Source organism: Phascolarctos cinereus, unplaced genomic scaffold (genome assembly GCF_003287225.1).
Source record: "Phascolarctos cinereus isolate Bilbo 61053 unplaced genomic scaffold, phaCin_HiC Scaffold_6;HRSCAF=336, whole genome shotgun sequence".
In the NCBI taxonomy this organism is placed as follows: Eukaryota; Metazoa; Chordata; class Mammalia; order Diprotodontia; family Phascolarctidae; genus Phascolarctos; species Phascolarctos cinereus.
Genome location: NW_027556069.1, coordinates 1455734 through 1483684, shown reverse-complemented (window position 1 = coordinate 1483684; position 27951 = coordinate 1455734). Strand labels below are relative to the sequence as shown.

At 40.0% G+C, this 27951-nt stretch overlaps 1 protein-coding gene across 1 annotated transcript; it reads right to left on the bottom strand.

Annotated features, from left to right (window-relative positions):
• Nucleotides 1-342: 342 nt before the first annotated feature.
• On the bottom strand, nucleotides 343-27951 carry LOC110202225 (protein regulator of cytokinesis 1-like). The gene is given in 10 exon segments (XM_020978247.1): nucleotides 343-492; nucleotides 677-823; nucleotides 3156-3254; nucleotides 5126-5262; nucleotides 11535-11682; nucleotides 12443-12564; nucleotides 12567-12591; nucleotides 15696-15856; nucleotides 15939-16182; nucleotides 27886-27951. Coding segments are annotated over 10 exon segments (1299 nt in total).

Below are 27951 nucleotides of genomic sequence, written 5' to 3'. Positions count from 1 at the left end.
AGGCACTTAATAAATGCTTCTTTCCTTCTTTCCAAGTTGATAATGCAATCCTAAAAAATTCCTGCTTCAGTATACTCTAAAACCTTAGTGCAGTTAAAATAAGATAGATGGCTGAGCATTCACTGGGTAATCATGGTGGTTAGTAAGGTAGAGGTTCTTTGAGATTATCAGTACACAGGCAGGGACTTCTCTCACTTCCAACAGAGGGCAAGCAACAATTAGGTAAACTGTGCTGGGCTTTGATGGCATTCACTCAATCAACTTGTATTAAACTTGCCAAGCCAGCAAGCTGTCATTTTGGATATCATTCCTACTACCTTTTTCCAAACAATACTTCTCTGACTAGGAGTCAGATTTTTTAATGAGGTAAAGCTTTGTTATCTTGTAGTCTTTGCCTGATGAATTAGGTCCCAGTCCTTGCTTCTTGCAGGGTATTTTGGATCTGCTGCTATATGACATCTCTGCTCCTGCTTGCTGGTTCTTCTTTAGTTGCTATAGGAATAAGAATCATCAGTGATAAGCACAACATCAAAACAAAATGGAGGTGTGAAGGCAGAGCCCCAAAGCTGGTCTATAGCACACACAAAATGGAAGGCAAGGGATGGACATAAAGTATATGCTCTCACCATCCCTTCAATTTAGCTCACAGCTCTTCTCTTTCTTTGTTTTTACTTACTTGCTCCTGCTTTTCTTTCTCTTTCTTCAAATGAAACATCTCCCACTGTTCCATCATATATTCTATGAATTTCTGGCCATTCACCACAAAAGCCTTGGAATGTTCCTTTTCCCACATTTCAATCTGTGCTTTCAATTCCTCTTCCAGCTGAGGTCATTTAAAAAAAGGAAAGCTTACTATCAATAACTCGCTAACGTCCTATTAATCTTGCTGTTCTCAAAGGGTGACTTCTTCCATTCAGAGGTTGATTGTGCTATTTCAATATGTTTGTAACTCTAAGCAAAACATGAGAGCAAGACAGAGAATGTACATAAAATTCATTATCAGGGGAAAAAACCCCAGTTTATTTAGAAAACATGTGATGGAGCAAAGAGAAATAAACCACAAGCATTTCTTCTATTTTTTTTTTGTTTTGATGGCACCTGATGCTATGGCATTCAGCAAAACCCAAGTCTCAATGGTAGGAGCTTCATGAGAATCCTTATGCCTGAGGAAGCTCCATCCTGAGAACGTCCTTTGTGACTCACTGGCAACTCTAGTAAGGATAGACTTCTTGAGAGAGCTATCATGTAGCATTCTATCTGTTCAGAGAAATTAATATAGAAGGACTTGTTTCTTGGGCAGATAACTTTTTTAAAAAATTAATTAATTAATTAATTTTTAGTTTTCAACATTCCCTTCCATAAGAATATGATTTTGAGTTTTAAATTTTCTCCCCCTCCCACCCTGCCTCCCTCCCTAAGATGGTGTGTGGTCTACAGATACATTCCTATTAAACATATTTTCACATTAGTCATGTTGTATAGAAGAATTAGAACCAATGGGAGGAACCACAAGAAAGAAGAAACAAAACAAAACAAAAAAGAATGTAAATAATATGCTTCCATCTGCATTCACACTCCATAATTCTTTCTCTGGATTTGCATAATATTTTCCATCTTGAGTCTTTTGGAAATGTCTTAGATCCTTGCACTTCTAAGAAGAGGTAAGTCTATCAAAGTTAGTCATCACATAATGTGGCTGTTACTGTGTACAACGTTTTCCTGATTCTGCTCACTTCACTCAGCATCAGTTCATGTAAGTTTTTCCAGGTTTTTCTGAAGTCTACCTGCTCATCATTTCTTATGGAACATGAGTATTCCGTTACATTCATATACCACAACTTGTTCAGCCATTCCCCAGTAGATGATCATCCTCTCAGTTTCCAACTACTAACCACCACAGAAAGAGCTGCTATAAATATTTTTGGTACATGTGGTTCCTTTTCCCATTTGTATGATCTCTTTGGGATACAGACCAAGAAGTGGTATTGCTGGGTTAAAGATATACAGTTTTGTAGCCCTTTGGGCATAGTTCCAAATTGCTCTCCAGAATGGTTGGATCAGTTTATCACTCCACCAACAATGCATTAGTGTTCTAGTTTTCCCATATCCTCTCCAGCATTTATAATTTTCCTGTTTTGCCATGTTATCCAATCTAATAGGTGTGATACGGTACCTCAGAATTGTTTTGTTTTGCATTTATCTAATCAGTAGTGATTTAGAGCATTTCTTCCTCTGAAAACTGCCTGTTCACATCTGTTGACCACTTATCATTTGGGGAATGACTTGTATTCTTATAAATTTGACTCAGTTCACTACGTATTTTAGAAATGAGGTCTTTATCAGAGACACTGGTTGTAAAAACTGTTTTCCAGCTTTCTGATTCCCTACTAATTCTGGTTGCATTGGCTTTGTTTGTGCAAAAACTTTTCAATTTAATATAATCAAAATTATCCATTTTGCATTTCATAATGTTTTCTATCCCTTGTTTGGTCATAAATTCTTCCATTCTCCATAAATCTGACAGGTAAACTTCCTTGCTTTCCTAGTTTGCTTATAGTATCAGCCTTTATATCTAAATTGTGCACCCATTCTGACTTTATCCTGGTATAGGGTGTAAGATGTTGGTCTATGCCTAGTTTCTGCCATACTATTTTCCGGTTTTCCCAGAAGTTTTTGTCAAATCATGAGTTCTTATCCCAGAAGCTGGGGTCTTTGGGTTTATCAAACAGTAGATTACTGTAGTCGCTGTTGGACAGAAAACTTAAAGGATAGATTTTAAAAGGCATTTATTGTTTTTTCTTTTTTATCACCTTTATTCCTGAATGTATCTCTCTCATTCTTTCCTCCCCCAGAAGTCATCCCTCATCAGAAAGAACAAAATGGGTGGGGTGGGGAGGGGTGCAAAGCAATTCAAAAAAACTAATCAAGACATCAACCAGTTGGACAGTACCACACCTAAAAACCCCACCTCTACAAAGAAAAAGGATGTTAAGGGACATTTTCTTAACTCTTCTTCCAGGCCAAGTTTGGTCATTGTCATTAAGCAGCATCCAATCAGTGTGTGTTGTTTTCCTGATTCTGCTTTTATCAAAGATAGATTTTGAAATGAAGGACCTTGCATGTAAAACATGAAGAGCACTCCAAGCATTGCCTACCTTAGAGAGTGTTTTTTGGAGCTTGGCTTGGTGCTTTTCTTCTTTTAAGAGATTTCCACCATGGTTCAAAAATTGGCTTGGATCTGAAGCCAATATATTCTGTGGAGACAATATATTCTATTTATTTTTTAAAATTGATTTTATTCTGAACTTCAGAAATAAGACAAGCATTTCTGTAACATAGTAGAATAGAAAAAAAGATGACTGCACATGAAACTGCAAATCTATAATGTAAACTTGCTATTCCTTTAAAATATATATTAAAGCTATCATGTGACTTTTTTCTTTTTTTTTTCTTTCCTCCCCTCACCCCTTCAGCCCTAGAGGTGGCTATCATTAGAAACAACTAAGTATTTATATGTAAAATAATTCTATACATACTTCTATTTATCAGTTCCTTTTCTGGATGCAGATACCATCTTCCTTCACTGGTCATGTGTAGTTGATTTGGGTATTTATAAGAGTCAAAATAACTTACTAGCTCCAAGTTGTTCTTAAAGCAATATTGCTGTTAATGCATACAATGTTTTCTTGGTTCTGCTCAATTTGTGCTTCATTATTTCATGCAAGTCTATCCATGTTTTTCTAAGATCATGAAGCTCATCATTTCTTATAACAATATTATTCCACCACAATCATAAACCATAACTTCTTCAGCCAACCCCTAATTAATATGCATCCCAATAATTTCCAGTTCTTTGCCATCACAAAGAGAGCTGCTATAAAATATTTTAGAACATATAGGTTCTTTTCCTTTTTCTCTAATTATCTTTGGAAATAGACCTAGTAATGGTATTGCTGGGTCAAAGGATATAGGCAGTTTAATTACTCTTTGGGCATAATTCCAGATTGGTCTCCAAAACGGTTAGATCAGTCCACAGTTACACCAACAATGAATTAGTGTCCCAATTTTTCCGTATCTCCTCCAACATTTGGCACTTTCCTCTTCAATTATTTTGGCCACTCTGGTAGGTGTAAAATGATATCTCAAGGTTGTTTTAATTTTCATTTCTCTAATCCATAATGATTCAGAACATTTTTTCGTATGACTATATATTATTTTGATTTCTTTATTGGAAAGCTCCCTGTTCATATCCTTTGACCATTTATCAAGTGGGGAATAACTTGTATTTTTATAGATTTGACAAAGTTCTGTATATATTTAAGATATGAGAACTTAATTTCAGAAACTATGTATAAAATTTCTGCTTTCCTTCTGATCTTGGCTACATTTGTTCTATTTGTACAAAACCTTTTTAACTTAATGTAACTGAAATTAACCATTTTACACCTCATACTGCTCTCTATCACTTGTTTATTCATAAATTGTTCACCTCTCCATAAGTCTGATTAGTAATATATTCCATGTTCTTCAAATTTTCTTGTAATATCTCTCTTTCTATCTAGGTCATGTATCCATTTTGACCTTATCTTGGGAAATGGTGTAAGATAATGGTCTATGCCCAATTTCTGCCAGACTGCTTTCCAGCTTTTTCAACAATTTTTTACTAAATAATGAATTCTTCTCTCAAAAACGTAAGTCTTTACACTTGTCAAACACAAGGTTATTACTAAAGTCATTTGCTGCTGTAAATGGAGACAATAAATTTTAATGAGAGCTACTATTTAAGCAATAAATCCAAACACAGAAGGAAGATTTAGTTCTTGGGAGTCCTTTAATTTCATAAAACCATACACTTCATGAGCCAGAAAGGTATTCCTTCCCTGCACTAACAACTAAGCTGCCAGAAAAGGAATCCAAAGTATTCCTAACCAGAAGTGATCTTTAAGTAGGTTCATGAGAAGTTAGCAAGACATGGCTTGTGGTAATGAGGATACTTAGGAGGCAAAACCAGCTTTCAGAAATCTCATTGCACCAAGGAGTGGGGTTTAAGCAATTGTGTTCAGGACAATTTATTACACTCTTCTTTTCTTGCCTTTCCCTCCCTCCCTCCCTCTAAAAAAAGTACCTCAAATTCCAAGAAAAGTTTCCAGTTCTTTCCCCACTTCTGAACACCTTCAAATAGCTCTTTGTGCAGGTCATAATAGTGTTTCAACTTCACAATTTCTTCATCGTGGAGCTTTAGCAAGATCTCTGTGTAGTTCTCTGTGTGAGGGAGACAAAGAAGCCAAATTTTAAAATTCCTCTAAAGTCTTGCTAGTCTTTCCTGTTTCCAGTATAGTGAAATGCCCCAAATTTCCAAGTATAATGAGTCACACTCTTCTCTGATCACAGCCTCTGAATAATTATAGCCTCACTTGATCCACTCCATCCCATCTTCTTCAGCAAATTGTCCCTTCTCTCATCCCTACTTTCTCTCCAATCTTTCTTTTCTCCCTGTCTACTATATGCTTCCCTGATGTCTACAAGCATGCTCGTATCTCCTCCACCCTTAAACTTTCACTTGATACATCTATCTCTGCTGACTATTAACCTATAGACCTCTCCTCTCTTTTGTAGCTAACCTCCTTAAGTAGGCTGTCTACAATCTGTGCCTTCACTTACTTTCCTCTTTCTCTTAGCTTTTTCCAGTCTGGCTTCTGACCTCATCATTCAATGCTCTCTAAAGTTATTTATGATCTCTTTATTTATTTGACTTTTGATATTTTCCCTATTATATGTAAAGCCAAAATTTTACCTTTACTTTTTATAATTTTGCGTTCCAAATTCTCTTCCACCCTCCCCTTCCTTTCGCCTTGCTAAGAAAGCAAGCAATTTGATAAATGTTATACATGAGTAGTCATGCAAAATATATCTCCATATTAGTCATGCTGTGAAAGAAAGTGCAGACAAAAAAAAAAGAAAAAGAAAGAAAGCTTAAAGAAATAGTATGCTTCCATCTGCATTGAGATTCCATCAGCTTTTTTCTCTGAAGGTGGATAGCATTTTTCAACATAGGTCTTTTAGAATTGTCTTGGATCACTGTATTGCTGAGAATAGCTAAGTAATTCATAGTTGATCATCATACAATATTGTTGTTACTATGTACAACATTATCCTGGTTCTGCCCACTTCACTTTGCATCAGTTCCTATAAGTCCAGGTTTTTCTGAAAGCATCTTTCTCATCATTTCTTACAGCACAATAGTATTCCATTACAATCATATGATTTCTTAATTGCCAAATCTAATAGCCATTTCTCAATCCTCATCTTTCTTGACCTCTCTGTAGTCTTTGACACTGTCAACCCACCCTCCTCTCCTAGATATTCTTTTCTCTCTAGGTTTTCAAAACACTGCTGTCTCTTGGTTCTCTTTCTACCAGTTTGACTGATCTTCAGTTCTTCTTGTTGGATCTTCATCCAGTTTGTACCCACTACCAGTGGGTATCCCCTAAAGCCTCCATTCTGGGAAACCTTCTCCCTCTATACTTTTTGATTGGTGATCTCATCAGTTGTCATAGACTCAATTATCATCTCTATGCCAATGATTCTCAAATCTCTTTATCCAGTTCTAGAAGCCTCTCTCAACTTCCAGTCTCGTATCTCCAACTGCCTTTCGGATATTTTGAACTAGATGCCCCACAGACATCTTAAACTCAGCTTGGCCAAAACTGAACTGATATCTTTCTTCCTCATCTTCCCCCAAACTCTCCCTTCTTCTAAACTCACCATCCTCCCAGTTACCAGTACCATGATTCCTCACTCTCTCATCTCCAATATCACATACTTTGCCAAATCTTGTCAATTCTAATTTCACAACATCTTTCACATATGTTCCTTTCTCTCCTCTAACACTGCCAATACCCTACTGCAGGCCCTCATCACATCACACCTAGACTACTGCAATAGCCTTCTGAACTCCCTGTCTCCAGTCTCTTCCCCACTCCAGTCAATCCTTCACTCACCTAAGTGATCTTCCTAAAGAGCAATTCTTTGTTATCTCCTCTTCAATGAAATTTAATAAAGTCACACCAATGGTTCCCTTTACCTCCAGGATCAAACAGAATAGGCCCTGTTTGTCTTTGAAAACCCTTCATAACCTGGCCCTTAACCACATTTCCAGTTTTATTATCCCTTATTCTCTTCCACATAGTCTATGGTCCAGTGACACTGGTTTCCTTGTTGTTCCTCAAACAAGACTCTCCCTCTCAGGGGGTGAAGCCAAGATGGCAGAGTAAAAGCAGTGACTTGCTTGAGCTCTCCCCCAAACCCTGTCTGATAGCTGTAAACAATGGCTCTAAACAAATTCTAGAGCAGCAGAACCCACAAAAAGACACAGTGAAACAAATTTCCAGCCCAAGACAACCTGGATGGTTGATAAGAAGGGTCTGTTGTGCTGGGATGGTAGAAGAGCACAGTTCAGTGTGGACCATGCAGGAAAAGATGGGCCCTCAGTGAACCTGGAGCAGGCCTCAGGGGACTGAATCACATGGCAGCTGTAGCAGTTTCCAGACTTCTCAACTCACAAATGAGAAAGACAACTTAGAAGGTCAGTAGGAAAGATCTGTTGGACCTCGATGACAGAGGAGAGTGGTCTGGCCCCAGTCCTGGCACAGGAGGCAGCTGCTTCTGAAACTGTTGACCCACAGATGGTGGGGAGATTGAGTGGCTGATCAGAGGGGGATTGCAGGGATCTCTTTGCTGGTGCTGAGGCAGGATTCTCTTGCTTTGCCCATGCTTGCATCTGAGTTTCAGCTCTGGATGGTCCTGGGGTGAAGAGGACCATTGGTGTGGTAGAACTTTTGGCGATGGTAAAGAGAGAATCCTCTTCACAGTTCCAAGTCAGGAAAGAGTGCTTGTGGTCACTTGTAGACTAGAGCACAGGCCAGGAAAAGACTAAACACCTCACCCTTGATCATTTAGGAAGAACTGAAAATGTATAGGTCCCTAGAAGTATCTCTGAAAACAGTTGCACAAAACCCCTGAAGCTTGGGACAGTGCATTCTCCAAACTGGAAGCAGACCCCTACCTTAACAAAGAGTTTAAAACTCAAGTAATTGGCTTGGAATATGAGCAGGCAGCAGAAAAAACCCTCAGTCCATAAAATCTTACTTTGGTGACAAAGAAGATCAAAACATGCAGTCAGAAGAAGACAACAAAGTCAAAGCTCCTACATCCAAAGCCTCCAAGAAAAAAATATGAATCAGTTCCAGGCCATGGAAGAGCTCAAAAAGGATTTTGAGAAGCAAGTAAGAGCAGTAGAGGAAAAATTGGGAAGAGAAATGAGAGTGATGGAAGAAAATCATGAAAAATAAGTCAACAGCTTGCTAAAGGGGACCTAAAAAAATACTGAAGAAAATAACACCTTCAAAATGGACTAACCCAAATGGCAAAAGAGGTCCAAAATACCAATGAGGAGAAGAATGCCTTAAAAAAAATTGGCTAAATGGAAAAGGAAGCCCAAAAATTCACTAAAGAAAATAATTCCTTAAAAAGTAGAATGAACAAATGGAAGCTAATGACTTTATGAGAAATCAAGACACTGTGGAACAAATCCAAAAGAATGAAAAAATAGAAGACAATGAATGGGAAATATCTCATTGGAAAAACAACTGACATGGAAAATAGATCCAGGAGAGATAATATTAAAATTATTGGATTACCTGAAAGCCATGATCAAAAAAAGGCCTAGACGTCATCTTTCAAGAAATTGTCAAGGAAAACTGCCCTGATATTCCAGAACCAGAGGGTAAAATAGAAATGGAAACAATCCACTGATCACCTCCTGAACGAGATCCCAAAAGGAAAACTCCTAGGAATATTATAGTCAAATTCCAGAGTTCCCAAGTCAAGGAGAAAATATTGCAAGCAGCCACAAAGAAATAATTCAAGTATTGTAGAAACACAATCAGGATAACAAGATTTAGCAGTTTCTACATTAAGGGATCAGATGGCTTGGAATATGATATTCCAGAGGTCTGAGGAACTAGGATTACAACCAAGAATCACCTACCCAGCAAAACTGAGTATAATACTTCAGGGGAAAAAAATTGACATTCAGTGAAATAGAGGACTTCAAGCATTCTTGATGAAAAGACTAGAGCTAAATAGAAAATTTGGTTTTCATATACAAGACTCATGAATAAGTAAACAGGAAAGAGAAATCATAAAGAACTTATTAAAGCTGAACTGTTTATATTCCTACATGGAAAGATGACATTTGTAACTCATAAGACCTTTCTCAGTATTAGGGTAATTGTAGGGAAACATATAGATAGTATATATATATATATATATATATAGATATATATATATAGATAGATATATATATATATATATATATATATATATAGACAGAGGACACAGAATGAATTGAAGATGAAGGGATGATATCTAAAAAAAAATTAAGGAGTGAGAGAGGATTATACTGGGAGAAAGAGAAAGAGAGAGGTAGAATGGGGTAAATTATCTCACATAAAACAGACAAGAAAAAGCTTTTACAGTGGAGGGGAAGTGGAAAGTGAGAGGAATGAGTGCATCTTAATCTCATCAGATTTGGCTTAAGGAGGGAATAACATACACACTCAATTGGATATAGAAATCTATTTTACCCTTCAGGAAAATAAGGTGGAAGGGGTAAGCAGAAGCAAACGCTTTTGAAGAGGGTCAGAGTCAAAGGAGAGAATAGAATAAATGGCAGGTAGAATAGGATGAATGGAAATACAGTTTCTCACAACATGACTACTACGGAAGTATTTTGCATGACTACACATGTATAATGTGTATTAAGTTGCTTGCCTTCTCAATGAGGGTGAGTGAGAAGGGAGGAAGAGGGAAAATTTGGAATCCAAAGTTTTAAAAACAAATGTTAAAAAATTGTTTTTACATGTAACTGGGAAATAAGATATATAGGCAAGAAATATCCTGCTACAATTGAAGGGGAAGGGGATAAGAGAAGGGGGAGATAGAAGGGGGACAGATTAGGGAAGGGATATTCAGAATGCACACTGTCTTGGGGTGGGGAAAGGATGATAGGGAGAAAATTTGGAACTCAAAATGTTGTGGAAGTGAATGTTGGAAACTAAAAATAAATAAATAAATATTAAGAAAAGACCCTCCCTCTCTCCACTCTAGGCATTTTTATTGGCTCTTTCTCCCTCTTCATCTCTGCCTCTTGGTTTCCCTGGGTGCCTTCAAGTCTTAAATAAAATCCCACCTTCTATAACAAGCCTTTCCCCTTAATGCTAGATTACACAGTTTGCATTGGATATTGCTTGTGCATAATTGTTTGTATGTTGTTTCTTCCATTAGTTGTGAGCTCCTTGAGGGCAAAGACTGGTTTTCTGTCTTTCTTTGTAATCCCAGTGCTTAACACAGGGCACATGACAATCTCTCTAAACTAACTTTAATAAAAACAATAATCACCATATGACTAAAAGCTTTTAATGGTTCTCTACTCACAGAATAAGTATATATTCATATTCATCTTTATTGTATGGTAATATATAATTATATAATGTATGATACATATAATTATATATGCATGTATACACACATACATACACATATTCTCTCTATATATATACATATACATGTGTATATATATATGTGTGTGTGCATATATACACACACACACATATATATATGAACTAAATATGATTGATTTCCTTTGTGTTTTATTTTATGCAGTTAAAAACACTATTTCGATTAAGGGTCCATAGACTTCAGATTGCCAAAAGGTCCATGACACAAAGGTTAAGAATGCATGTTCTAACCCTCTAATGGCATAGCCTTACCTTTCCCACTCCTCCCTAAATAGATAGTGCTATGTTCATTCTAACCTCCATGCTTTCATTCATGCTATATCTATTCTACCCTTTCTATTGAAATACTATCCATCCTTTAAAGCCCAGGTCAAAAGCTACCTCCTGCTTTCAGTTTTTCCCCTGTTATTTCATCTCAGTTACTGTTTGTGTAGCATTTAATTGTACTATTACTTTTTTATATAATCACATACTACCTTCTATTTCGTATGGTTATTCCATGATATTTATCATGTTTACATGTTAGCCATCTCTCTCCAATGAAAATATAAGCTCCTTAAGGGTAGGACCCAAATTTTCTAAACTTCTTTTGCATCCCCTGCCTCAGGATTAAGCACAGTAGGATATCAGAAACTTGACAAACATAGATGCTTGGGTGTATCATGCCAGGTGGCCAGCTACATTGAGAGATTCAAGAGGGAAAAGTTTCCTACTCCTTTCCTACTCTGTCATATCATTTCTAGAGGAAATGCTTCAAATGAGAAAAATTGCAGATCACTTCCAACAGCCTTACAAACTGTCATCTGTACAAGAATACCAATTTACATTGATAACCAGAAAAATAATCTGACTTGAATTCCTTTTCAAACACATGTTCTTCTTGTCAGGAGATCTGGCTTATAGAAATGCAGCAGCAAGCAGGCAAGCCTGTATTGATACAGTTTCCATACTAACTGTTATAGTAATATGTAAAGGCTTCTTTCTGCTGTTGGCTGTGAAAGTATTTTTCCCAATATAGTGCCAGCTCCGCTCTGATTGCTTCAATCATTTCCTTCAAGTTCTGAATCCTCAAATCCTTGAACCAATCTACTTCTAACTGTAGCTGCAAAGGGGAGAACTGTCCAAAAAGTGCTTCTCTTTTTTCTCGAGAACAGTCTTAACATTAGTTTTATGCCAAGCTTCTTCTGTTTAGTCAAGCCTCAGTTTAGAGTTTGATTTCCCCTAATCATCTACCAAGTTTTCAGGGCTCTAATTAACAGGCAAGAGTACTGGCAATAAAAGGTTAGTTCATAATTCAAGATATTCAATGACTTAAAAGTATGTTCTAAGATGGTTTCTAAGAATGAATCTATAAAAGAGGGTCATTGGGACAGCTAGGTGGCACAGTGGATAGAGCTCCGGCCTTGGAGTCAGAAGGACCTGAGTTCAAATCTGGCCTCAGACACTTGACACTTACTAGCTGTGTGACCCTGGGTAAGTCACTTAACTCCATTGCCTAGCCAAAAATAAATACATAAATAAAATAAAAATAAAAGAGAGTCATTAGTTTCGTAAGTTTTCCATAACTTTCAGAGCATAGTAACCAAAACCCAGAAGTCATAGAGACAGATATATGGTCTCCTTGCCAAAAGTGATGGAAAAACATAGTAAGTTCTGTTATAGAAGTTGACAGTCTATGGTATACACACCAAAGATAATGCATCCCATTCACCTGGCACAAAAAATGTCTCACAGGTCAGAGGTCGGACAGCAACCAGCAATCTTTTCTTTCTGCCATGTCTGGCACACGAATGAAAAGAATCAGAACCTTGAAATACCAAGACAGAAAGGTTGCCCGTGTCTTGCCTATTATATTTTCTTACCACTTTTCTGATCGTGGCCTTTGACCCAGTCATGAATGTGGCCAGAGCTTCTCTCTCCTGGGTAGATATTTGTAACCAGAGACAGAGTTCCCTGATTCGAGAGCATAGCCCTTCACACACACTTCATTCTCAGCTTTTTCCATTTCTAGCTGCAACAAAGAAAATGCATTCCTAATCAAAGGAAAGTACCTCCTTTTAAAGAGAAATAGCTGAAGATGTTGAAGCAACAAGGCAGAAGACAGGAGTGGGTGTCCAAAATATGATCAGCTGAAAACAGAGTGAATTAATGAAAAAAAGTTAAGGGCTTCCTATGCACCAGGCACTGGGTATCTAAATACAAGCAAGCATGACAGTCACTGCTCTCAAGGAGCTTATGTTCTGATGTGGGAAGGTAACACATAAAAGGGAGGTAGAAGGAGGAGAGAAATGCATGACTGGCAACATGGTTTAGAAATGGTTGGAAGTGCTATGATGGCCTGATAATTCCGTGACTCCAGGCAATATATGACAAAAGTTCACCTATTGGGGTAGCTAGGTGGCACAGTGGATAGAGCACTGATCTTGAAGTCAGGAGGACCTGAGTTAAAATATGGCCTCAAACACATAACACTCACTAGCTATGTGACTCTGGGCAAGTCATTTAACCCCAATTGCCTCAAAAAAAAAAAGTTAACCTATCAGGAGCCAGAATCCTAGGGACAGAAACTACATTCCACTGACAAGGGGTTGAGGCAACATGGCTTGGAAGTAGCTAGGAAGTGAAAATTGGCTAGGAGTTGGGTTCCTGTTTAAGGCCTTTCAGACAATAGTTCAGTGTTGCTTCTGTTTGTTTTAGGGCTTTACAGAAATATTAACTAGAATCCAAGGCAGCTGAGCAAGCTGGTGAAAAAGACTGGAAGCTTACTATAAATAAAGTTCTATCAGGAGCCCACAGGTGGTGAATGGGTGGGAGCAAACAACTATTCACCATGAGTTAGTTACAAGAACAAAACTTACCACAAGTTTGAAGAACATGGGGAATTATGGGAGGCCGAGTCCTTATGGAAAATCTCTAAGTCCTTATAGACTTTAGGGGTCAGTACTATAGAGGCTTGCCTCAGGATAAATGCTCCCATGACTCTTGCCCTAGCTCCATTTGTTAGTACAGGACAGCTAGGTGGCTCATGGATAGAACACTGGGTTGAGAATCAGGAAGACTCATCTTCCTGAATTCAAATCTGACCTCAGACACTTACTAGTTGTCTGACTCCCAGCAAGTCATTTAACCCAGTTTGTCTCAGTTCCTCATCTATAAAAATGAGCTGGAGAAGGAATGGCAAACCGCTCTAGTATTTTTGCTCAGAAAGCCCCAGAATAGAGTCATGAAGAGTTGAACATGACAGAAATGACTGAACAACAGCAACAACACAATAATTAATGATTTGAAGCATTTTTTTCATGTGGTTATATAGACCATTTGTCATCTTTCTAATTTTAACTGCATTTTGTTACAATTTTATGGAATCGAAACTGTCCATTTCCATGGACCTTCTATGCTCCTCTGTATCTCTTGTCTGGTCTTGAACTTTCCACCTAGAGTTGTGAAAGGTGTTTTCTTCATTTCTCCTCTAATTGGTTTATGATGGGACCTTGTATATCTAGGTCTATCTATCAGGAGCTTGTTAAAGTACATGGTGTGAGATCTTGGTCTAAACCTGTTTTTTTCTGCTGGACTATTTTCTATTTTTCTCAGTAGTTTTTATCAAATAGTGAGACCTCATCCCAATAGTTGGGGTCTTTGATTGAATATCCCTCTTTTATCCTCTACCCAGAGAACCATTTCCTATAACAACAAAATCAAAATGAAAAGGGAAAAATAGTATATCTATAAAATTAATGAGAAAATGTATGGTAGTGAACATGCTGAACTTGAAGTGAGAGGACTGAAATCCTAACTCTGCTACTTACTGCCTGTGTGACTAGGTAAGGGCCTTCCCTAGTGTCTCATCTGCAAAATAAAGGGCTTGAACTAGATGGCCTTTTACCTCTAGATCTATGAATGCTATGATCCCATCAACAGTCAGACAGGATATGTAATGCTCCATATCCATAGTCTCACACCTCTGCAAAGGTAGGGAAGTGTACTTTCTCATCTCTTTGAGAATGAGCTTCATACAATACTTACATAGCATTCAGTATTGTTTTTGTTCTTCCCACTTACATGATTGTAGACATTCTGTATGGTTTTCCTGGTTCTGCTTATTTCGCTCTGCATCAACAGTTCGTGTAAGTCTTCCCACGATTCTTTCAATTCTTCTTATTAAATTCTTCATATTCATCATGTCTTACAATGTAGTAACATTCCATTATGTTTTTGTACCACAATTTGTTTAGACATTCCCCAAATAATGGCCATTTTATTTCTACTTCTTTTCTACCACAGAAACTTCTGCCAACATGGCTAATGTGAAAATATGTTTCACATGACTTTACATGTATAATTGATACCATATTACTTGCTTTCTCAATGGGTGGGGGAAGGAATTTAGAAATCAAAACTTTTTTAATGTTAAAAATAAAATTTTTAAAATTTAAAATGAAAAAAAGTTCTACTCTGTATAAATTGGTAGATATGGAGATTTTTTAAAAAATCATTGAGTTCCTTGGAGCATATGCCTAATAGCAGGATCTCTGGATTAAAGGGTATGAGCATTTTAGTCCCTTTTTTCTCCAAATTGTTTTTCTTTTCTTTTCTTTTTTTTTTTAGGCAATTGGGGTTAAGTGACTTGCCCAGGATCACACAGCTAGTAAGTGTCAAGTATTTGGTCTGAGGCCAGATTTGAACTCAGGTCTCCTGACTTCAGGGCTGGTGTTCTATCCATTGTGCCACCTAGCTGCCCCCAAAATTGTTTTTCAAAATGATTAGACCAACTTTATTGTGCTTCTCCAACAGTGACTATTCCCATATTTTGTCACCTCTGCCAATCACTGGGTTTTCACAGAGTTTTTGTGAACAAACCAGTTTGCAAACCTTAAAGAACTCTAGCAATGGAAATCATTATTGTTACTATCTTGGTTATAAGCTTGCCACTTTTCTATAAGGCAAGAAAAGAAAAAAAAAAGTATAGATTTCTAAAGTTAACATGAAACTACTGGGCCGTACCTAGTAAACCCGCATCCAGAAATGAAGCAAACATTGTCGAGGTTCTAGCCACAGCTCCTTTCCAAAGTTCTACACTCAAGTTACTAATATCTTGAATTTACAGCAGTATACCTGTAAAAGCAGATTCTTTAGGGCTGTTATGTTCTCCAGTGACAGACAGAAAGTCTTGTCATCCTTATATACCACATCTCTCTCAAAATATGTTTCTGGAGTGTGATCCAGATCTTCCATACAGAGTAGGATCTGCTTCTTTGTGCTAACAAATTCTTCCCATCACCTTTGCCTATAAAAGCAAAGAAGTTATACGGCACCTCAGAAGTGAGTGAAACACACAGACAGGAAGAATGTCAAGAAGCAATTATACCTTTGTTTCCTCCAGAGCTGCCAGGTGATTTCTGAACTGGTTCAGCTCCTCTATGCTGAGTACCGAGTCATTGTCAAGGCTGTATGGGAGCACACAAAGAATCTCACACAATTTTTGGTCTTGTTCTTGAAGTAGTTTCTGTTCTTGTATCCTTTCTTCTTTCTGTCTTTTCAATTCTTCTATCTGTGTTTGAAGATCGTTCTTTAGCTCCAAGATGGTAGTCTCCTTTCTTTCCTGTGCCAAATATCAGTGAATCAGAGTAAAAACACTAAAAACAACCTTGCCAGAAGTAAAGGAAGGACAAGTGAGGGAAATTCTCAATTCGACTTATTTGTGAGTTATCCTATAGCAACAAGGTTTTTTTCTGAGTTTTTTAGAGAGTTTCAGAAGTTTTTCAGAGAGATTCCCACAGAAGAAATAAAAAATGTGGATATATTAGAGCATCGTAGACTGTTTTTAATGAAACTAGAAAGAAGCTTGGTTTTGGTTAGTTCTAGGATGGGTCATTTAGCTTTATGTGTTCTTCTTTAGGTGTGAGAGCAACTTAAAACCTCTGCTTTTGCTGGCTTAGTCTGATTCATCCACAAGCTATTTATAGCTTTGTCACATCCCTTTCTTCTGCCTTGTTATTCCTCTCTACTTTCCTCCTTTTTTAAAATACAGTGCCACCCACTCTCCAGTTTGCATCTATGTCAGGAAGATTCCAGTTGATTGGCACATCCCTACCTGTGATATCAGAAGTATAAAGTGATCAATAAATCAAGAATCATATAATAAAAACTTACTATGTGCCAGACATTATGCTGAGGATACAAAGAAAAAGCAAAAACAGATTCTGCTCTCAAGAAGCTTACATTCAAATGGGAGAGACAACATGTATATATAGAGAGAGCAAGAGAAATACCAAGTACATTGAAAATCTTAGAGAGGAAGGCTTGAACAGCTGGGTGGGGGGGAGGTGGGGTGGAATCAGGAAGGGGGAGTCAGGAAAAGTCTCCTGCAGAAAGAAGGTAGCTGTGGTCGGAATAGTAAGCTAACCTCTGCTTCCACGCATTAGGCTAGTTTTTTTCCTCAGATGGTAGTGTAAACATTTGTGATAATTGCTTGGCTTAGGGGACTAAAGAGTTGTCACTTCCCAGGTACCTAAGTACAAAGTATACAGGATCAGCTCCAGAAGCTATCTGAGCAAGTTTCTCCCAGATGAACCAAATCTGAGATGACCTAAATGCCTAACCTTGTGGAACACACCCTTCTCCTGCTATGCTAAACAATTTTCCCTTGGCTACCTGTAGAATGATGTACAAGTGTTTCATTTTGTTCTAATACTGAACCTAAAATTATCAGGGGTCTGGCCTTGGGCAGGCCAAGCCAAGAATAAATGGCATAGTCATTCAGGATTGGAACATAAGGAGATTATTGAAATAAGGGGATGAGCATTAAATGCAGAGGGAGGTGAACTCACACTAGCAAGATTTCTGGTGATGCTTTTGGTGACAATAATAATAGCTAACATTGGGGCAGTGGTGATAGCCTCCGCCTGAAGTCAGGAGGACTAAATTCAAATCCGGTCTCAGACACACAACACATACTAGCTGCGTGACCCTGGGCAAGTCACTTAACCCCAATTGCCTAGCAAAAAGCAAAAAAAAAATTAAAAATTATAATAGCTAACATTTATATAACATTTCAAGGTTTGCAAAATACTTTACAAATGTATCATTTTACCCTCACAACAACCCTGGCACATATGTGCTATTATTATCATCCTCATTTTATAGATGAGGAAACTGAGGCAGAAATAAGTCACTTGCCCAGGGTAACACAGCTAGGATTTGGGGCAGGATTTGAATTCACATCTTCACATGTGCTTTATCCATTGCACAAATTAGCTGCATCTCTAGATTCTTCTAGAGACTGTAGTTGCTTACTGTAAGGTACCTTTCCCTTCTGGGATATCAGAGAATAAACTGGCTGTGCTATTCAGCAAGGAAAGACCAATGTGAGTATACTCCAAACCTCTAACTGGTACCTGAAGATAAGTACCTTAAAACATCTCTTAGGCCCTCCAGCTGTGTTGCCCCTGTGCTCTATGAGCAAAGCAGATTTGCAGTAGCTTGAAAGATACATGAGATGTGAACATTTAGAGCAATCTCCACCCCAAATGTTAATATGGAGTATTTGTGCCCAACCTGTGATAGAGCCTTCTGAGCTCACATTGGGCTGAGCAGTCACAGTTGGACACACTCTGCTTTAACCCCAACATAGTGGTGTCATTTTGGTCCCCTTCAAACATGAAGGACAACAACCAACCAACCTAGGCCTTAGTTCTATGAGGGGATCTCCTCAGAACTCAGTTTACCTTTGAAGAAGCCTAGAGGGATTAAATTTGGGGAACTGAAAGAGATCTCCCTCCACTTAAAAACAAGAACAAAATCAGAAGAATGTGTTGTGTTCTACCTTTACCGAGATGAATATTTTGTATCCCCAAGGCTCACCAGTTGCCTCATCAAAGACCTACTGAAAGAATGCCCCTTCCAACTTTAAGGGAGTCAAATCTGTGTATGAATAGGGAAGAATAGGGGAAGAATGGCTTTTGGGAAAAGACTGAATAGCAGAATATCAATATCCAGTCCTTTAAGTAGATAAGGACAAAATCAGCAAAGTGAGGAGCAACATGAAGGTCTCCAAAAAAAAGAAAATGCAAATCAAGACACAGACCTGGAATTCTAAGACTGTTAACATTTAAATGTGCTGGAGAAACTGTATTGGTTTGTTTAATTTGGCCTTTGAGTGGCCTTCAATTAATCTCCCTTCAGTTAATCTATATTATCTGACAAATTGTGATTACACTATGGCAATAGAGAACTCCATTTGAATCTGAACCAGCTAGATAATAATATTTGAATCTGAATGACCTCAATAACTGGCCTGACACTCTCTCCATTTTATGTATGTTGATATAGTCTGAGAGTGAACTAAAGACTTTCTTGGTCTTTCAATTTGGATATCGTCATTAATATTGGGATGTAAAAAGTGGAATATAACTTAAAAAGAGAAGTCAGTGGAGAAGAAAGAAATGCATTTTGGAGAACAATTTGGAACTATGTCCAAAGGGCTGTAAAAATGTGCATACCCTTTGACCAAGCAATAGCAGTTCTAGGGCTATATCCCAAAGAGACCATGCAAATGGGAAAAGGACCCACATGTACAAAAATATACATTAGAAGATCTTTTTGTGGTGGTCAAGAATTAGAAACTTAGAGGATGCCCATCAATTGGGGAATGGCTGAAGAAGTTGTGGTATAGGAATGTAATGGAATACTATTGTGCTGTAAGAAATGATGAACAGGCAGACTTCAGAAAAACTTGCAAAGACTTATGGTCTGATACTGAGTGAAGTGAGCAGAACCAGGAGAATGTTGTACATAATAACAGCCACGTTTTGCGATGACTAATATTGATAAACTTAACCCTTCCCAGCAGTACAAGGATCTAAGACATCTCCAAAGGCCTCATGATGGAAAATGCTACCCACATCGAAAGAAAGAACTGTGGAGTTTGAATGCAGATTGAAGCATACCATTTGCTATTTTTTTTCTTCTGTTGTGTTTTGTTTCCTTTTCCTGGTGGTTCTTCCTAGTGGTTCTAATTCTTCCAACATCACTAATGTGTTAAAATATGTTTAATAGGAATCTATATGCATAGCCTATATCAGATTGCACATTGCCTTGGTGAGGGAGGGGGAGAAAAATTTAAAACTCAAAAGCTTATTGAAGTGATTGTTGATAAATCAAAATAAATGAAAAAGGGAAAAATGTTAAAAATTGTTTTAACATGTAATTGGGGGAAAAATAAAATAAAATTTTAAAAAATGCCTGGGTGTCTAGAGAGTATAGAGACAAAACAGATGGTAAAGCCTAGGCATGGCCATCTAACTATAAGGATTGGAGTTCATTATTTCTTGTTCACTGAAGTGGTGTGAAATCTGCCCCACAGCTGGGGTGGGGATGGGGATAAAAGAACTCAGGTTCATAATCCTTGTGAAGAGTAGGCCCAAAGGTCAGGACTGGGTTGGTGTGGTGACTGAGGAAGGAGGGGAACTGATCAGAAAGGAGGAGAAAAGGGGAAGGAGTACTGACAGAATGCCTGGAGGGAAGGGGAGATCCAACTGGGATACCTACAGAGTATTGCCTGGAGCAAGGGAAAGATTCTGAGGACCTACTCTATTCTACCCTAAAGAACCAAGAGGGAACACAGCCTTGTAATGTACAAAATTTTTATTACTAATCTTGAGGAAAATATAGGAGGCATGCTTGTCAAAATTGCAGATGTCGTGAAGGAAAGGAAAGCAAATACACTGGATGATAAAATCGGAATTCAAAAGGAGCTTAATATATATAGGATGATGTTGAAAACAATAACTACAATGTTTTTCACTTAGATTTTAAAAATTACCTTTGCAAGTCCAGGATAAAAATGAGACATGGAAAGATAATGGGACAGGAAGGTGGATGGCTCAGTGGATAGAGCATTGGGCCTGGAGTCAGAAAGATCTGAGCTCAAATCCAGTCTCAGACATTTATTAGATGTGACCCTGGGCAAGTCACTTAATCTCTGTTTGCTTTAAACCACTGGAGAAAGAAATGGCAAACCGCTCCACTATCTTCCCCAAGAAAACCCCATGGACGGTATGATCCATGGAGTCATGAAGAATTGGACACAACTGAACAACAACAACAACAACAAATTCAAGTGACCAACAGGAATTGTTTCTTGTGGACTTTGTGAGTCTTTGGTGCAAGCCATTGGGAGAAGCACTTGAAAGAACACCCGGAAGAAACCAGCTGTACTCCTGTCAACTCATGAGGGCAGGTGGGGGAGTTGTAGTAGTTTAAAAAAGTTCTCTCTGTCTCTCTCTCCCCCTCCCTTCTTTTCTCCCCTCCCTCCTTCTCTTTTCCTCCCCCTCCCTCTCCCTTCCAGTAAGGAGCCCCATGGCACAAGATTGGGTAGTGGCGTGTGCAGCAGAAACAGGCCCCCTGGGGCCCACTGTTTAATGGAATATAAAACTGACTTCATTCCTTCAGTACAATACCTAAAGAGCATTCTACAACTCTTCCCCAAGGAGGGCTTAAAGGACCAAAGGTGGCTGTTGTTGGGAGGGGGTTTTCTTTCTGCCAAAAAAGGGGAAGTGAAAATATCAAAGCAGCCCCTGCAAAAGAAGAGGGGCCATTTTTCAGAGGCCTCTCATGGGTTGAAGATCTTGTATCTTCCTCCTACCTACCCAGTAATGCTCACAGGGTTAGGGAAACTATTGTTGGTGGGCCAAGGAACATGAAGTGGGTGGTGGTGCAGGGCAGTTCTCCCTTGCCTGTGATGAAGATCAATGACTGTGTAGAAGCGTCAGCATCTTTGCTGAAGCAAAGTTGCTGGTTTTGCTCCTAATTACAGTCACTGTTTTACATTGGCATCACCTACCACACGGACCTGATTGTTTAGTCCCTGGAGTCTCCTGGGACACTCCCAAATTGAGTCACTCCTTCAGGTAGCAGATACATTGTTTGCTTTGTTTTTTTCTTTTCCTTCTTTAGTGCCACCTTCTTTATTTTTATTCAGTCTTCTTGAATATCAAAGGTCAGGGTTCACCATTAACAGCCCTAAAGTCTTTTAGGTGGTAGAAGGTCCTCAAGAAGACCTTAAGGACCTTTCCACCAAGGGGTGGAAAGTTGTGATAAGAGCAATGTCCCAACTCCTACCCCTTCTTTAAAAGGTACTGAGACCATCCTCAAGACCTGGTTGGCTTAGGGGAGTAAAAGGTCAGGCTGTTAACATCATTTCCTGGTTTATTGTTGTTCAGTCACATCCAACTCTTTGTGACCCCATATGGGGTTTTCTTACCAAAGATACTGATATGGTTTGCCATTTCCTTCTTCAAATCATTTTATGGATGAGGAACTGAGGTAAGCAGAGGTTAAGTGAGTTGTCCAGGGTCACAAAGCTAGTGAGTGTCTGAGGCCAGATTTGAACTCTGGTCTTCTTGACTTGAGGCCCTGTACCTTATCCACTGAGCCACCTGCCTACTTAGATTCTTGTTCACCTGTGTACAAATTAACTGCTAGGAGTTATGGGAGCTCTGATGTTTGGTAGAACATGAAGGATGACTCAGGCAAGAGAGCTTCTCTCAATTGAATCAATTTGAGGCATCTTCAATGCCCATCCCTATTGAATATCCTTCTCTTGCTATGACTAAGTAAATCTTCATTTGTTAACTGTCAAATGATATATGATTGTCTCCTTTTGTTCCACTATTAAACCTAAACCACCACGGGACTTGCCTGAGGAAGGTCTAGCCCAGAACGGTAGTGTTAGAGCCGAGTCTTGAAGGTAAAGGTGAGGAGGAGAGCATTCTAGACATGGGGTACAGCCAGGTGCAGAGGAGCTGGGGCATAACATGTTATGAACAGCAAGGAAGCCAGTATGTCTAGACCAAAGGATGTGTACAGGGGACTTAAAAGGTAGGAAAGGGCCAGGTTATGGAGAGCTTTAAATACCAAAAAGAGCAGCTTATATGTGATCCTAGAGCTAACAGGGAGCCACTGGAATTTACTGAGTAGGGGAGGGGTTCAGACCTATGCTTTAGGAAAAGTGCTTTGGCAGCTGTGTGGAAGATGGATTAGAATAGGGAGAGACTTGAGGAAGGAAGACCAACTAAAAGGCTATTGCAACTCTAAGGTACCACCCTTCACCTATCAGATTGGCCAACATGACGAAACAGGGAAATGATAAATGTTGGAGAAAATGTGGGAAAATTGGGACACTAATGCCTTGCTCGTGGAGTTGTAAACTGATCCAACCATTCTGAAGAGCAATTTGGAACTATGCCCAAAGGGCTATAAAAATGTGCATATCCTTTGAGCCAGCAATAGCACTTCTAGGGCTGCATCCCAAAGAGATCATACAAATGGGGAAAGGACCCACATGTACAAAAATATTTATAGTGGCTCTTTTTGTGGTGGCCAAGAATTGGAAATTGAGGGGATGCCCATCAATTTGGGAATGGCTGAACAAATTGTGGTATATGAATGTAATGGAACACTACTGTTCCATAAAAATGATGAACAAGTGGACTTCAGAAAAACCTGGAAAGAATTACATGAAGTGATGCTGAGTGAAGTGAGCAGAGCCAGGAGAACAATGTACACAGTAACAGCAACATTGTGCAATGACTAACTTTGATAAACTTGGCTCTTCTCAGCAATACGAGGATCTAAGACAACTCCAACAGACTCATGATGGAAAATGCTGTCTGTCTACATCCAGAGAAGGAACTATGGAGTCTGAATGCAGATCAAAGGAATACTATTTGCTCTCTTTTTTTGGTTATTTCTTCTTTCTTGTGGTTCTTCCACAAAATTGGTTCTAATTCTTCTTTACAACTGACTAATGTGAAAATACGTTCAATATAAATGTATATGTTAGAGCCTATATCAGATTGCACACCATCTTGGACAGGAGAGAGGGGGAGAAAATTTAGAATTCAAAATCTTATGGAAGTGAATGTTGAAAATGAAAGTTAATTTTTAAAAAATTTAAAAGAAGACTATTTCAGTTTTCTGGGCAAAAAGTGATGGGGCTTAAACTAGGAAGGTGGCTGTGTAAGTGGAATGGGGGATGATAGGGTCATATATAAGAGATATTGTGGAAATAGAAGTGATAAAATTTAGCAACTTATTGGATATGTAAGGTGAGTGAGAGTGAGGAGTCAAGGATGACACCAAAGTTGCAAGAGTGGTGACTGGGAGAATATTGTTGCTCTTGACAGCAGTGAAAAAGTCTGGAAGAGGGATACATTTGAAGAGAAAGATGAAGAGCTCTGTTTTGGATATGTTGAGTTTAAGACGTCCAATAGGCAAATGACATTGGGTGAAGATGAGGACTGGAGAGATCAAGAAAGATGTTAAAGTTATGCAACTAGATCTTAGAACCATCTGGAAGGATGGTAATTGAACTCATTGGAGCTGCTGAGATGACCAAGTGAGAGAGTGTAGAGAGAAAAGATAAGAGAGCCTAGGACAGATCCTTGGAGGACAACTAATTAATAGGTAGGACATGAATAAAGGCTCAGCAGAGTGTGAAGGAACAGCCAGACAGGTAAGAGAAAACTCTTACTGTCAGGAAAATACAGAGAGGAAGGAATATCCAGGAGGTGATTGACAATGTCAAAGGCTGCAGAGATGGCAAGAAGGATGAGGATAGAGAAAAGGCCATTAGATTTGGCAATTAGGAGATCATTGGTAACTTTAGACAAAGTGGTTTCAGCTGAATGATGAGGTCAGAAGTGAGAGTGGGAGGGGAGGAGTGATATCAGATGACAGCTGACAGGGATGACAGACTCCAATGCCCATACAATCAGAGCCAATCTTTTCCACAATTATACCACTTCTAACACTTAAGAAAACAGGGGAAACGATTGCCTTTAGGTCAGGCAATAATAGGATTTGGTGCTAACTTCCAGGTTAATCTCACCTATGTACCCTGACATTACTTAGTTCCTCCTAGTGAAGAGCAAAGAGAGCATTTCAAATATAGCATCAGACTTCTTTTATCCCTACATATTATTTAATCTGTACTATTTATTATTCTGGCTTCACCCATTTTAATTTTATATTTGAATTCTAATTTAGAGAGGCAGCATGACATAGAGTTGGGCCTGAAGTCAGGAAGACCCAAGCTCAAATTCAGCCTCAGACACTGGCTGTGTTGTTCTGGGCAAGTTAGTGAATCTCTGTCTGTCTCGTTTTCCTCCTCTGTAAAATGTGGATAATAATAGCACCCACCTCCCAAGGTTCTTGAGACGATCAAATGAGATATTAGTAAAGCACTTAGCACAGTGTCTGGGATATAGTAGGCCATAGCAGGCAAATACATGCTTACTTCCCTCCTTCCTAGTAGACAGAGTAATGGACTTAAAAAATCAAAAAGATCTGAGTTTAAATGCTATCTTAAACACTTAATAACTATGTGACCTGGGCAAGTCACTTGTGTTCTTAGAACATCATAGAACAATCATTCTGTCAGAAGTTTCCTCATTGGTTTTTTCCTAAACCAATGAAATCACATGACTAGACCTCACCAAAAAAATGTTAACTTTTTATCTACTAGTACTGGTCTTTGTTGTGTTCTTCAACCAACTAATATAGTTCTTTACCTGATCTGGCCTGCCTTGGAACCTGGTACAGCAAACCCTCAGATTCTGAAGTTGAGGTTTTAGGTTTGAGGTTAGGTGGGGCCTAGTTTCGTCTAATTTATTTGTGTTGTTATAATATTTGTATTATTTACATGTTTGTATTATGATAGTATATTCACATTATATACATTATAGTATCTTCATAGTATAAACATGTAACTGTTTTAGTTCTCTGACAATTATCCTGTCCCACTTCACTCCCAATTGGAGGTTTCAGCATATCATGAACCTTAAAAAAAATGGGGGTATGGGAGGGAGAGGAGAGAGGGTGGTGGGGGAAGGGGAGGGATAAGGGATGGGAAAGAGTGGGGGTGGCGCAAATGGGTGGAGAAGGAAGAGGGAGGGAGCATGGGACCCCTCCCACCCTTTTGCCCCTTCCCCTCCCTCACTTTCCCCACCCTCCACCCTCCCCCACTCCTCTTCCTTCCTCCCCCAACCCTCCTTCTCCCCTCTCATCCACCCTTGAGCCAATCACCTCCCCCACTCTCCTTCCTCCATCCCCCACCCCACCCCTTCTCCACCTCCCCTCTCCTTCTCCCCCCTCTAAAAGGTTGGGGGGAGGGGTGAAGTGGTGTTGGGGAAGGAGTGAAATGGTGGGGGTGGGAGAAAGGGTGGGGGAGGGGAGGCATGGGGAGGGAGAAAGGCTGGGAGGAGGGGTAAAATGGTGGGGGAAGGGGAGCGGGAGGAGTTAAGGGTGAGGGAGGGGCAAAAGGGTGTGGTAAAAGTGTGGGGGTGGGGGAGGGGCGAAAATATAGGGAGGGGTATAAGTGTGGGGGAAGGGCCAAAGGGAGGGGGAGGGGAAAAGGTTTGGGGAGGGGCAAAAGATTGGGGTGGGAGAGGGATGAAAGGGTGGGGCAGGGGCGGGGGAGGGCCAAAGGGGTGAGGGTGGGGAGAAAGGGGTGGGGCAGAAATGTGGGGGGGGAGGTGTAAAAGGGTGGGGGAGGGGAAAGGGTGGGGGATGGGGGTGGGGCAAAGGGGTGTGGTAAAATGTGGGGAGGGGAGGGACAAAGGTTTGGGGGGGCAAGATGGTGTGGGTGTGTGAAAGGGTGGGGCAGGGGGAGGAGCAAAGGGGAGAGGGGGAAGGGGTGGGGTGGAAATGTGGGGGAGGGGAGAGGTAAACGGGTGGGGGGAGGGGGAAGGGGAAAGTTTTGGGTAGGGGCTAAAGGGAGGAGGGGGTAGAAGGAAGGGATGGGGAGGGGCAAAGGGGTGAGGGAGGGGGGAAGCAATGGGGCGAAGGGAGGGGTTGGGGAGGGGAAATGGGAGGGGAAGGGGGAGGAGGGGTGGTAAAGATTTTGGGAGGAGTAGGGGGAGGAAGGGTCGGGGATGAGGGGTGAGGTAGGAGGGGAGGTGGAGGAAGTTTGAGGGAAGGGGAACAGGGTTTTTGCGGGAGGGGAGGCGAGGGAGGAGGAGGAGGAGGAGGAGGAGTGTAGGAGAGAGAATGGGGGGGGGGAGGAAAGGAGGGGTGTGGGAGGGGGAAGAAGGGTGAGGAGGAGAGGTGGGGGAGAGGAAAATGTAGTGGGGAAGAGGCGGGGAGGGGATTGGGTGAGGGGGTGCAGGAGGAGGAGCAGGGGATGGGCAGTTCTCCCTAGTTCTCCTTTCCCCTCACCTCTTACCTAGTTCTCTTCCCCCTTCTCCCTGCCTTCTCTTTTCCCTCTTTTCCTTTTGCCCCTTATCTACCTTTATTGAATTCCTTCTAAGAAAGACAAACAAAATTAGGCTGAGTGTGTTTATTTATCTCAAAGCTTGTGGAACATGCATATACAGATATGCATGGAAGTTCATTGGAGACAATGAACGCAAGGATGGACATATGAAAGGGATTTTGTATCTTTAGACCCTAACCCCCCCCTCTCCCTTCCTGGCTCAGGATGCTGGTGTCAGACAAAATTATAGTCTCCATATGTGTTAACCATAATATAAGAAAGGAATTTCTTAAGTGGATATATTGTAAATACAATAAAATAAGAGAATGTCCAGGTGTCAATTGAAATTATAGATCCAGGATGTCTGTGTTTCTTTTACCATTAACATAACACAATGTAGCATAATGTGTCCATAAAATAACAAGATAAGAAAAGTCCCATTATTCAAGATGGTGTCCGGTTCAAGGCCCCTTGTCCTTGATGGTCATAAATGGAAGAATGCTCCTGGTCAGCTTCATCCGACCTTGTAGTTGCTGACACAGGAAGGAGCATTTTGAGGTCACTCAGAGAGCAGAGCAAAGCATGTCTCTCATGCCAGAACACACACAGCGTTATGGTAGGTTAAGTTCAGATTGGGCCAAAATGTCTTCCTCCTGATTGGCCAATCCAGGGTTTAGGCCTTTCTCAGGTCTTGGGGGCTCAAAATGCTTTGGGGAGGGCTCTACACCCTCCTTCCCTTCTCTCCTCCTCCCTGTCCTCCTTTCCCCATCCACTTCCCCCCTCCCTAGTTCTCTTTCCCCTTCTACCTCCTCTTCCTTTCCAACTCCTTTTGCCCCTCCTCTTCTCTCCCTTCTCTTCTCTACTCTTCTCCTCTTCAGGACTCCTTTCCCCCTCCTCCTCCCCTTCCTCTTTTTCCTCTCACTCCTTTCTCCTTCCCATTCTCCTTGTCCTCCTCCTCCTCCTTCTTCCACTTCATTGCTTTCATGTCCCCCATGCCTTTTCCCTCGTCACCCCTTCCCTCCCTGTCCTCATCCTTCCAAGGCCCCTTACCTTCTTGAGTCTTGCAGCTCCAGAGCTTCCTCCCCATCCCTGCACACAGCCTCCCACTCCCCCCAT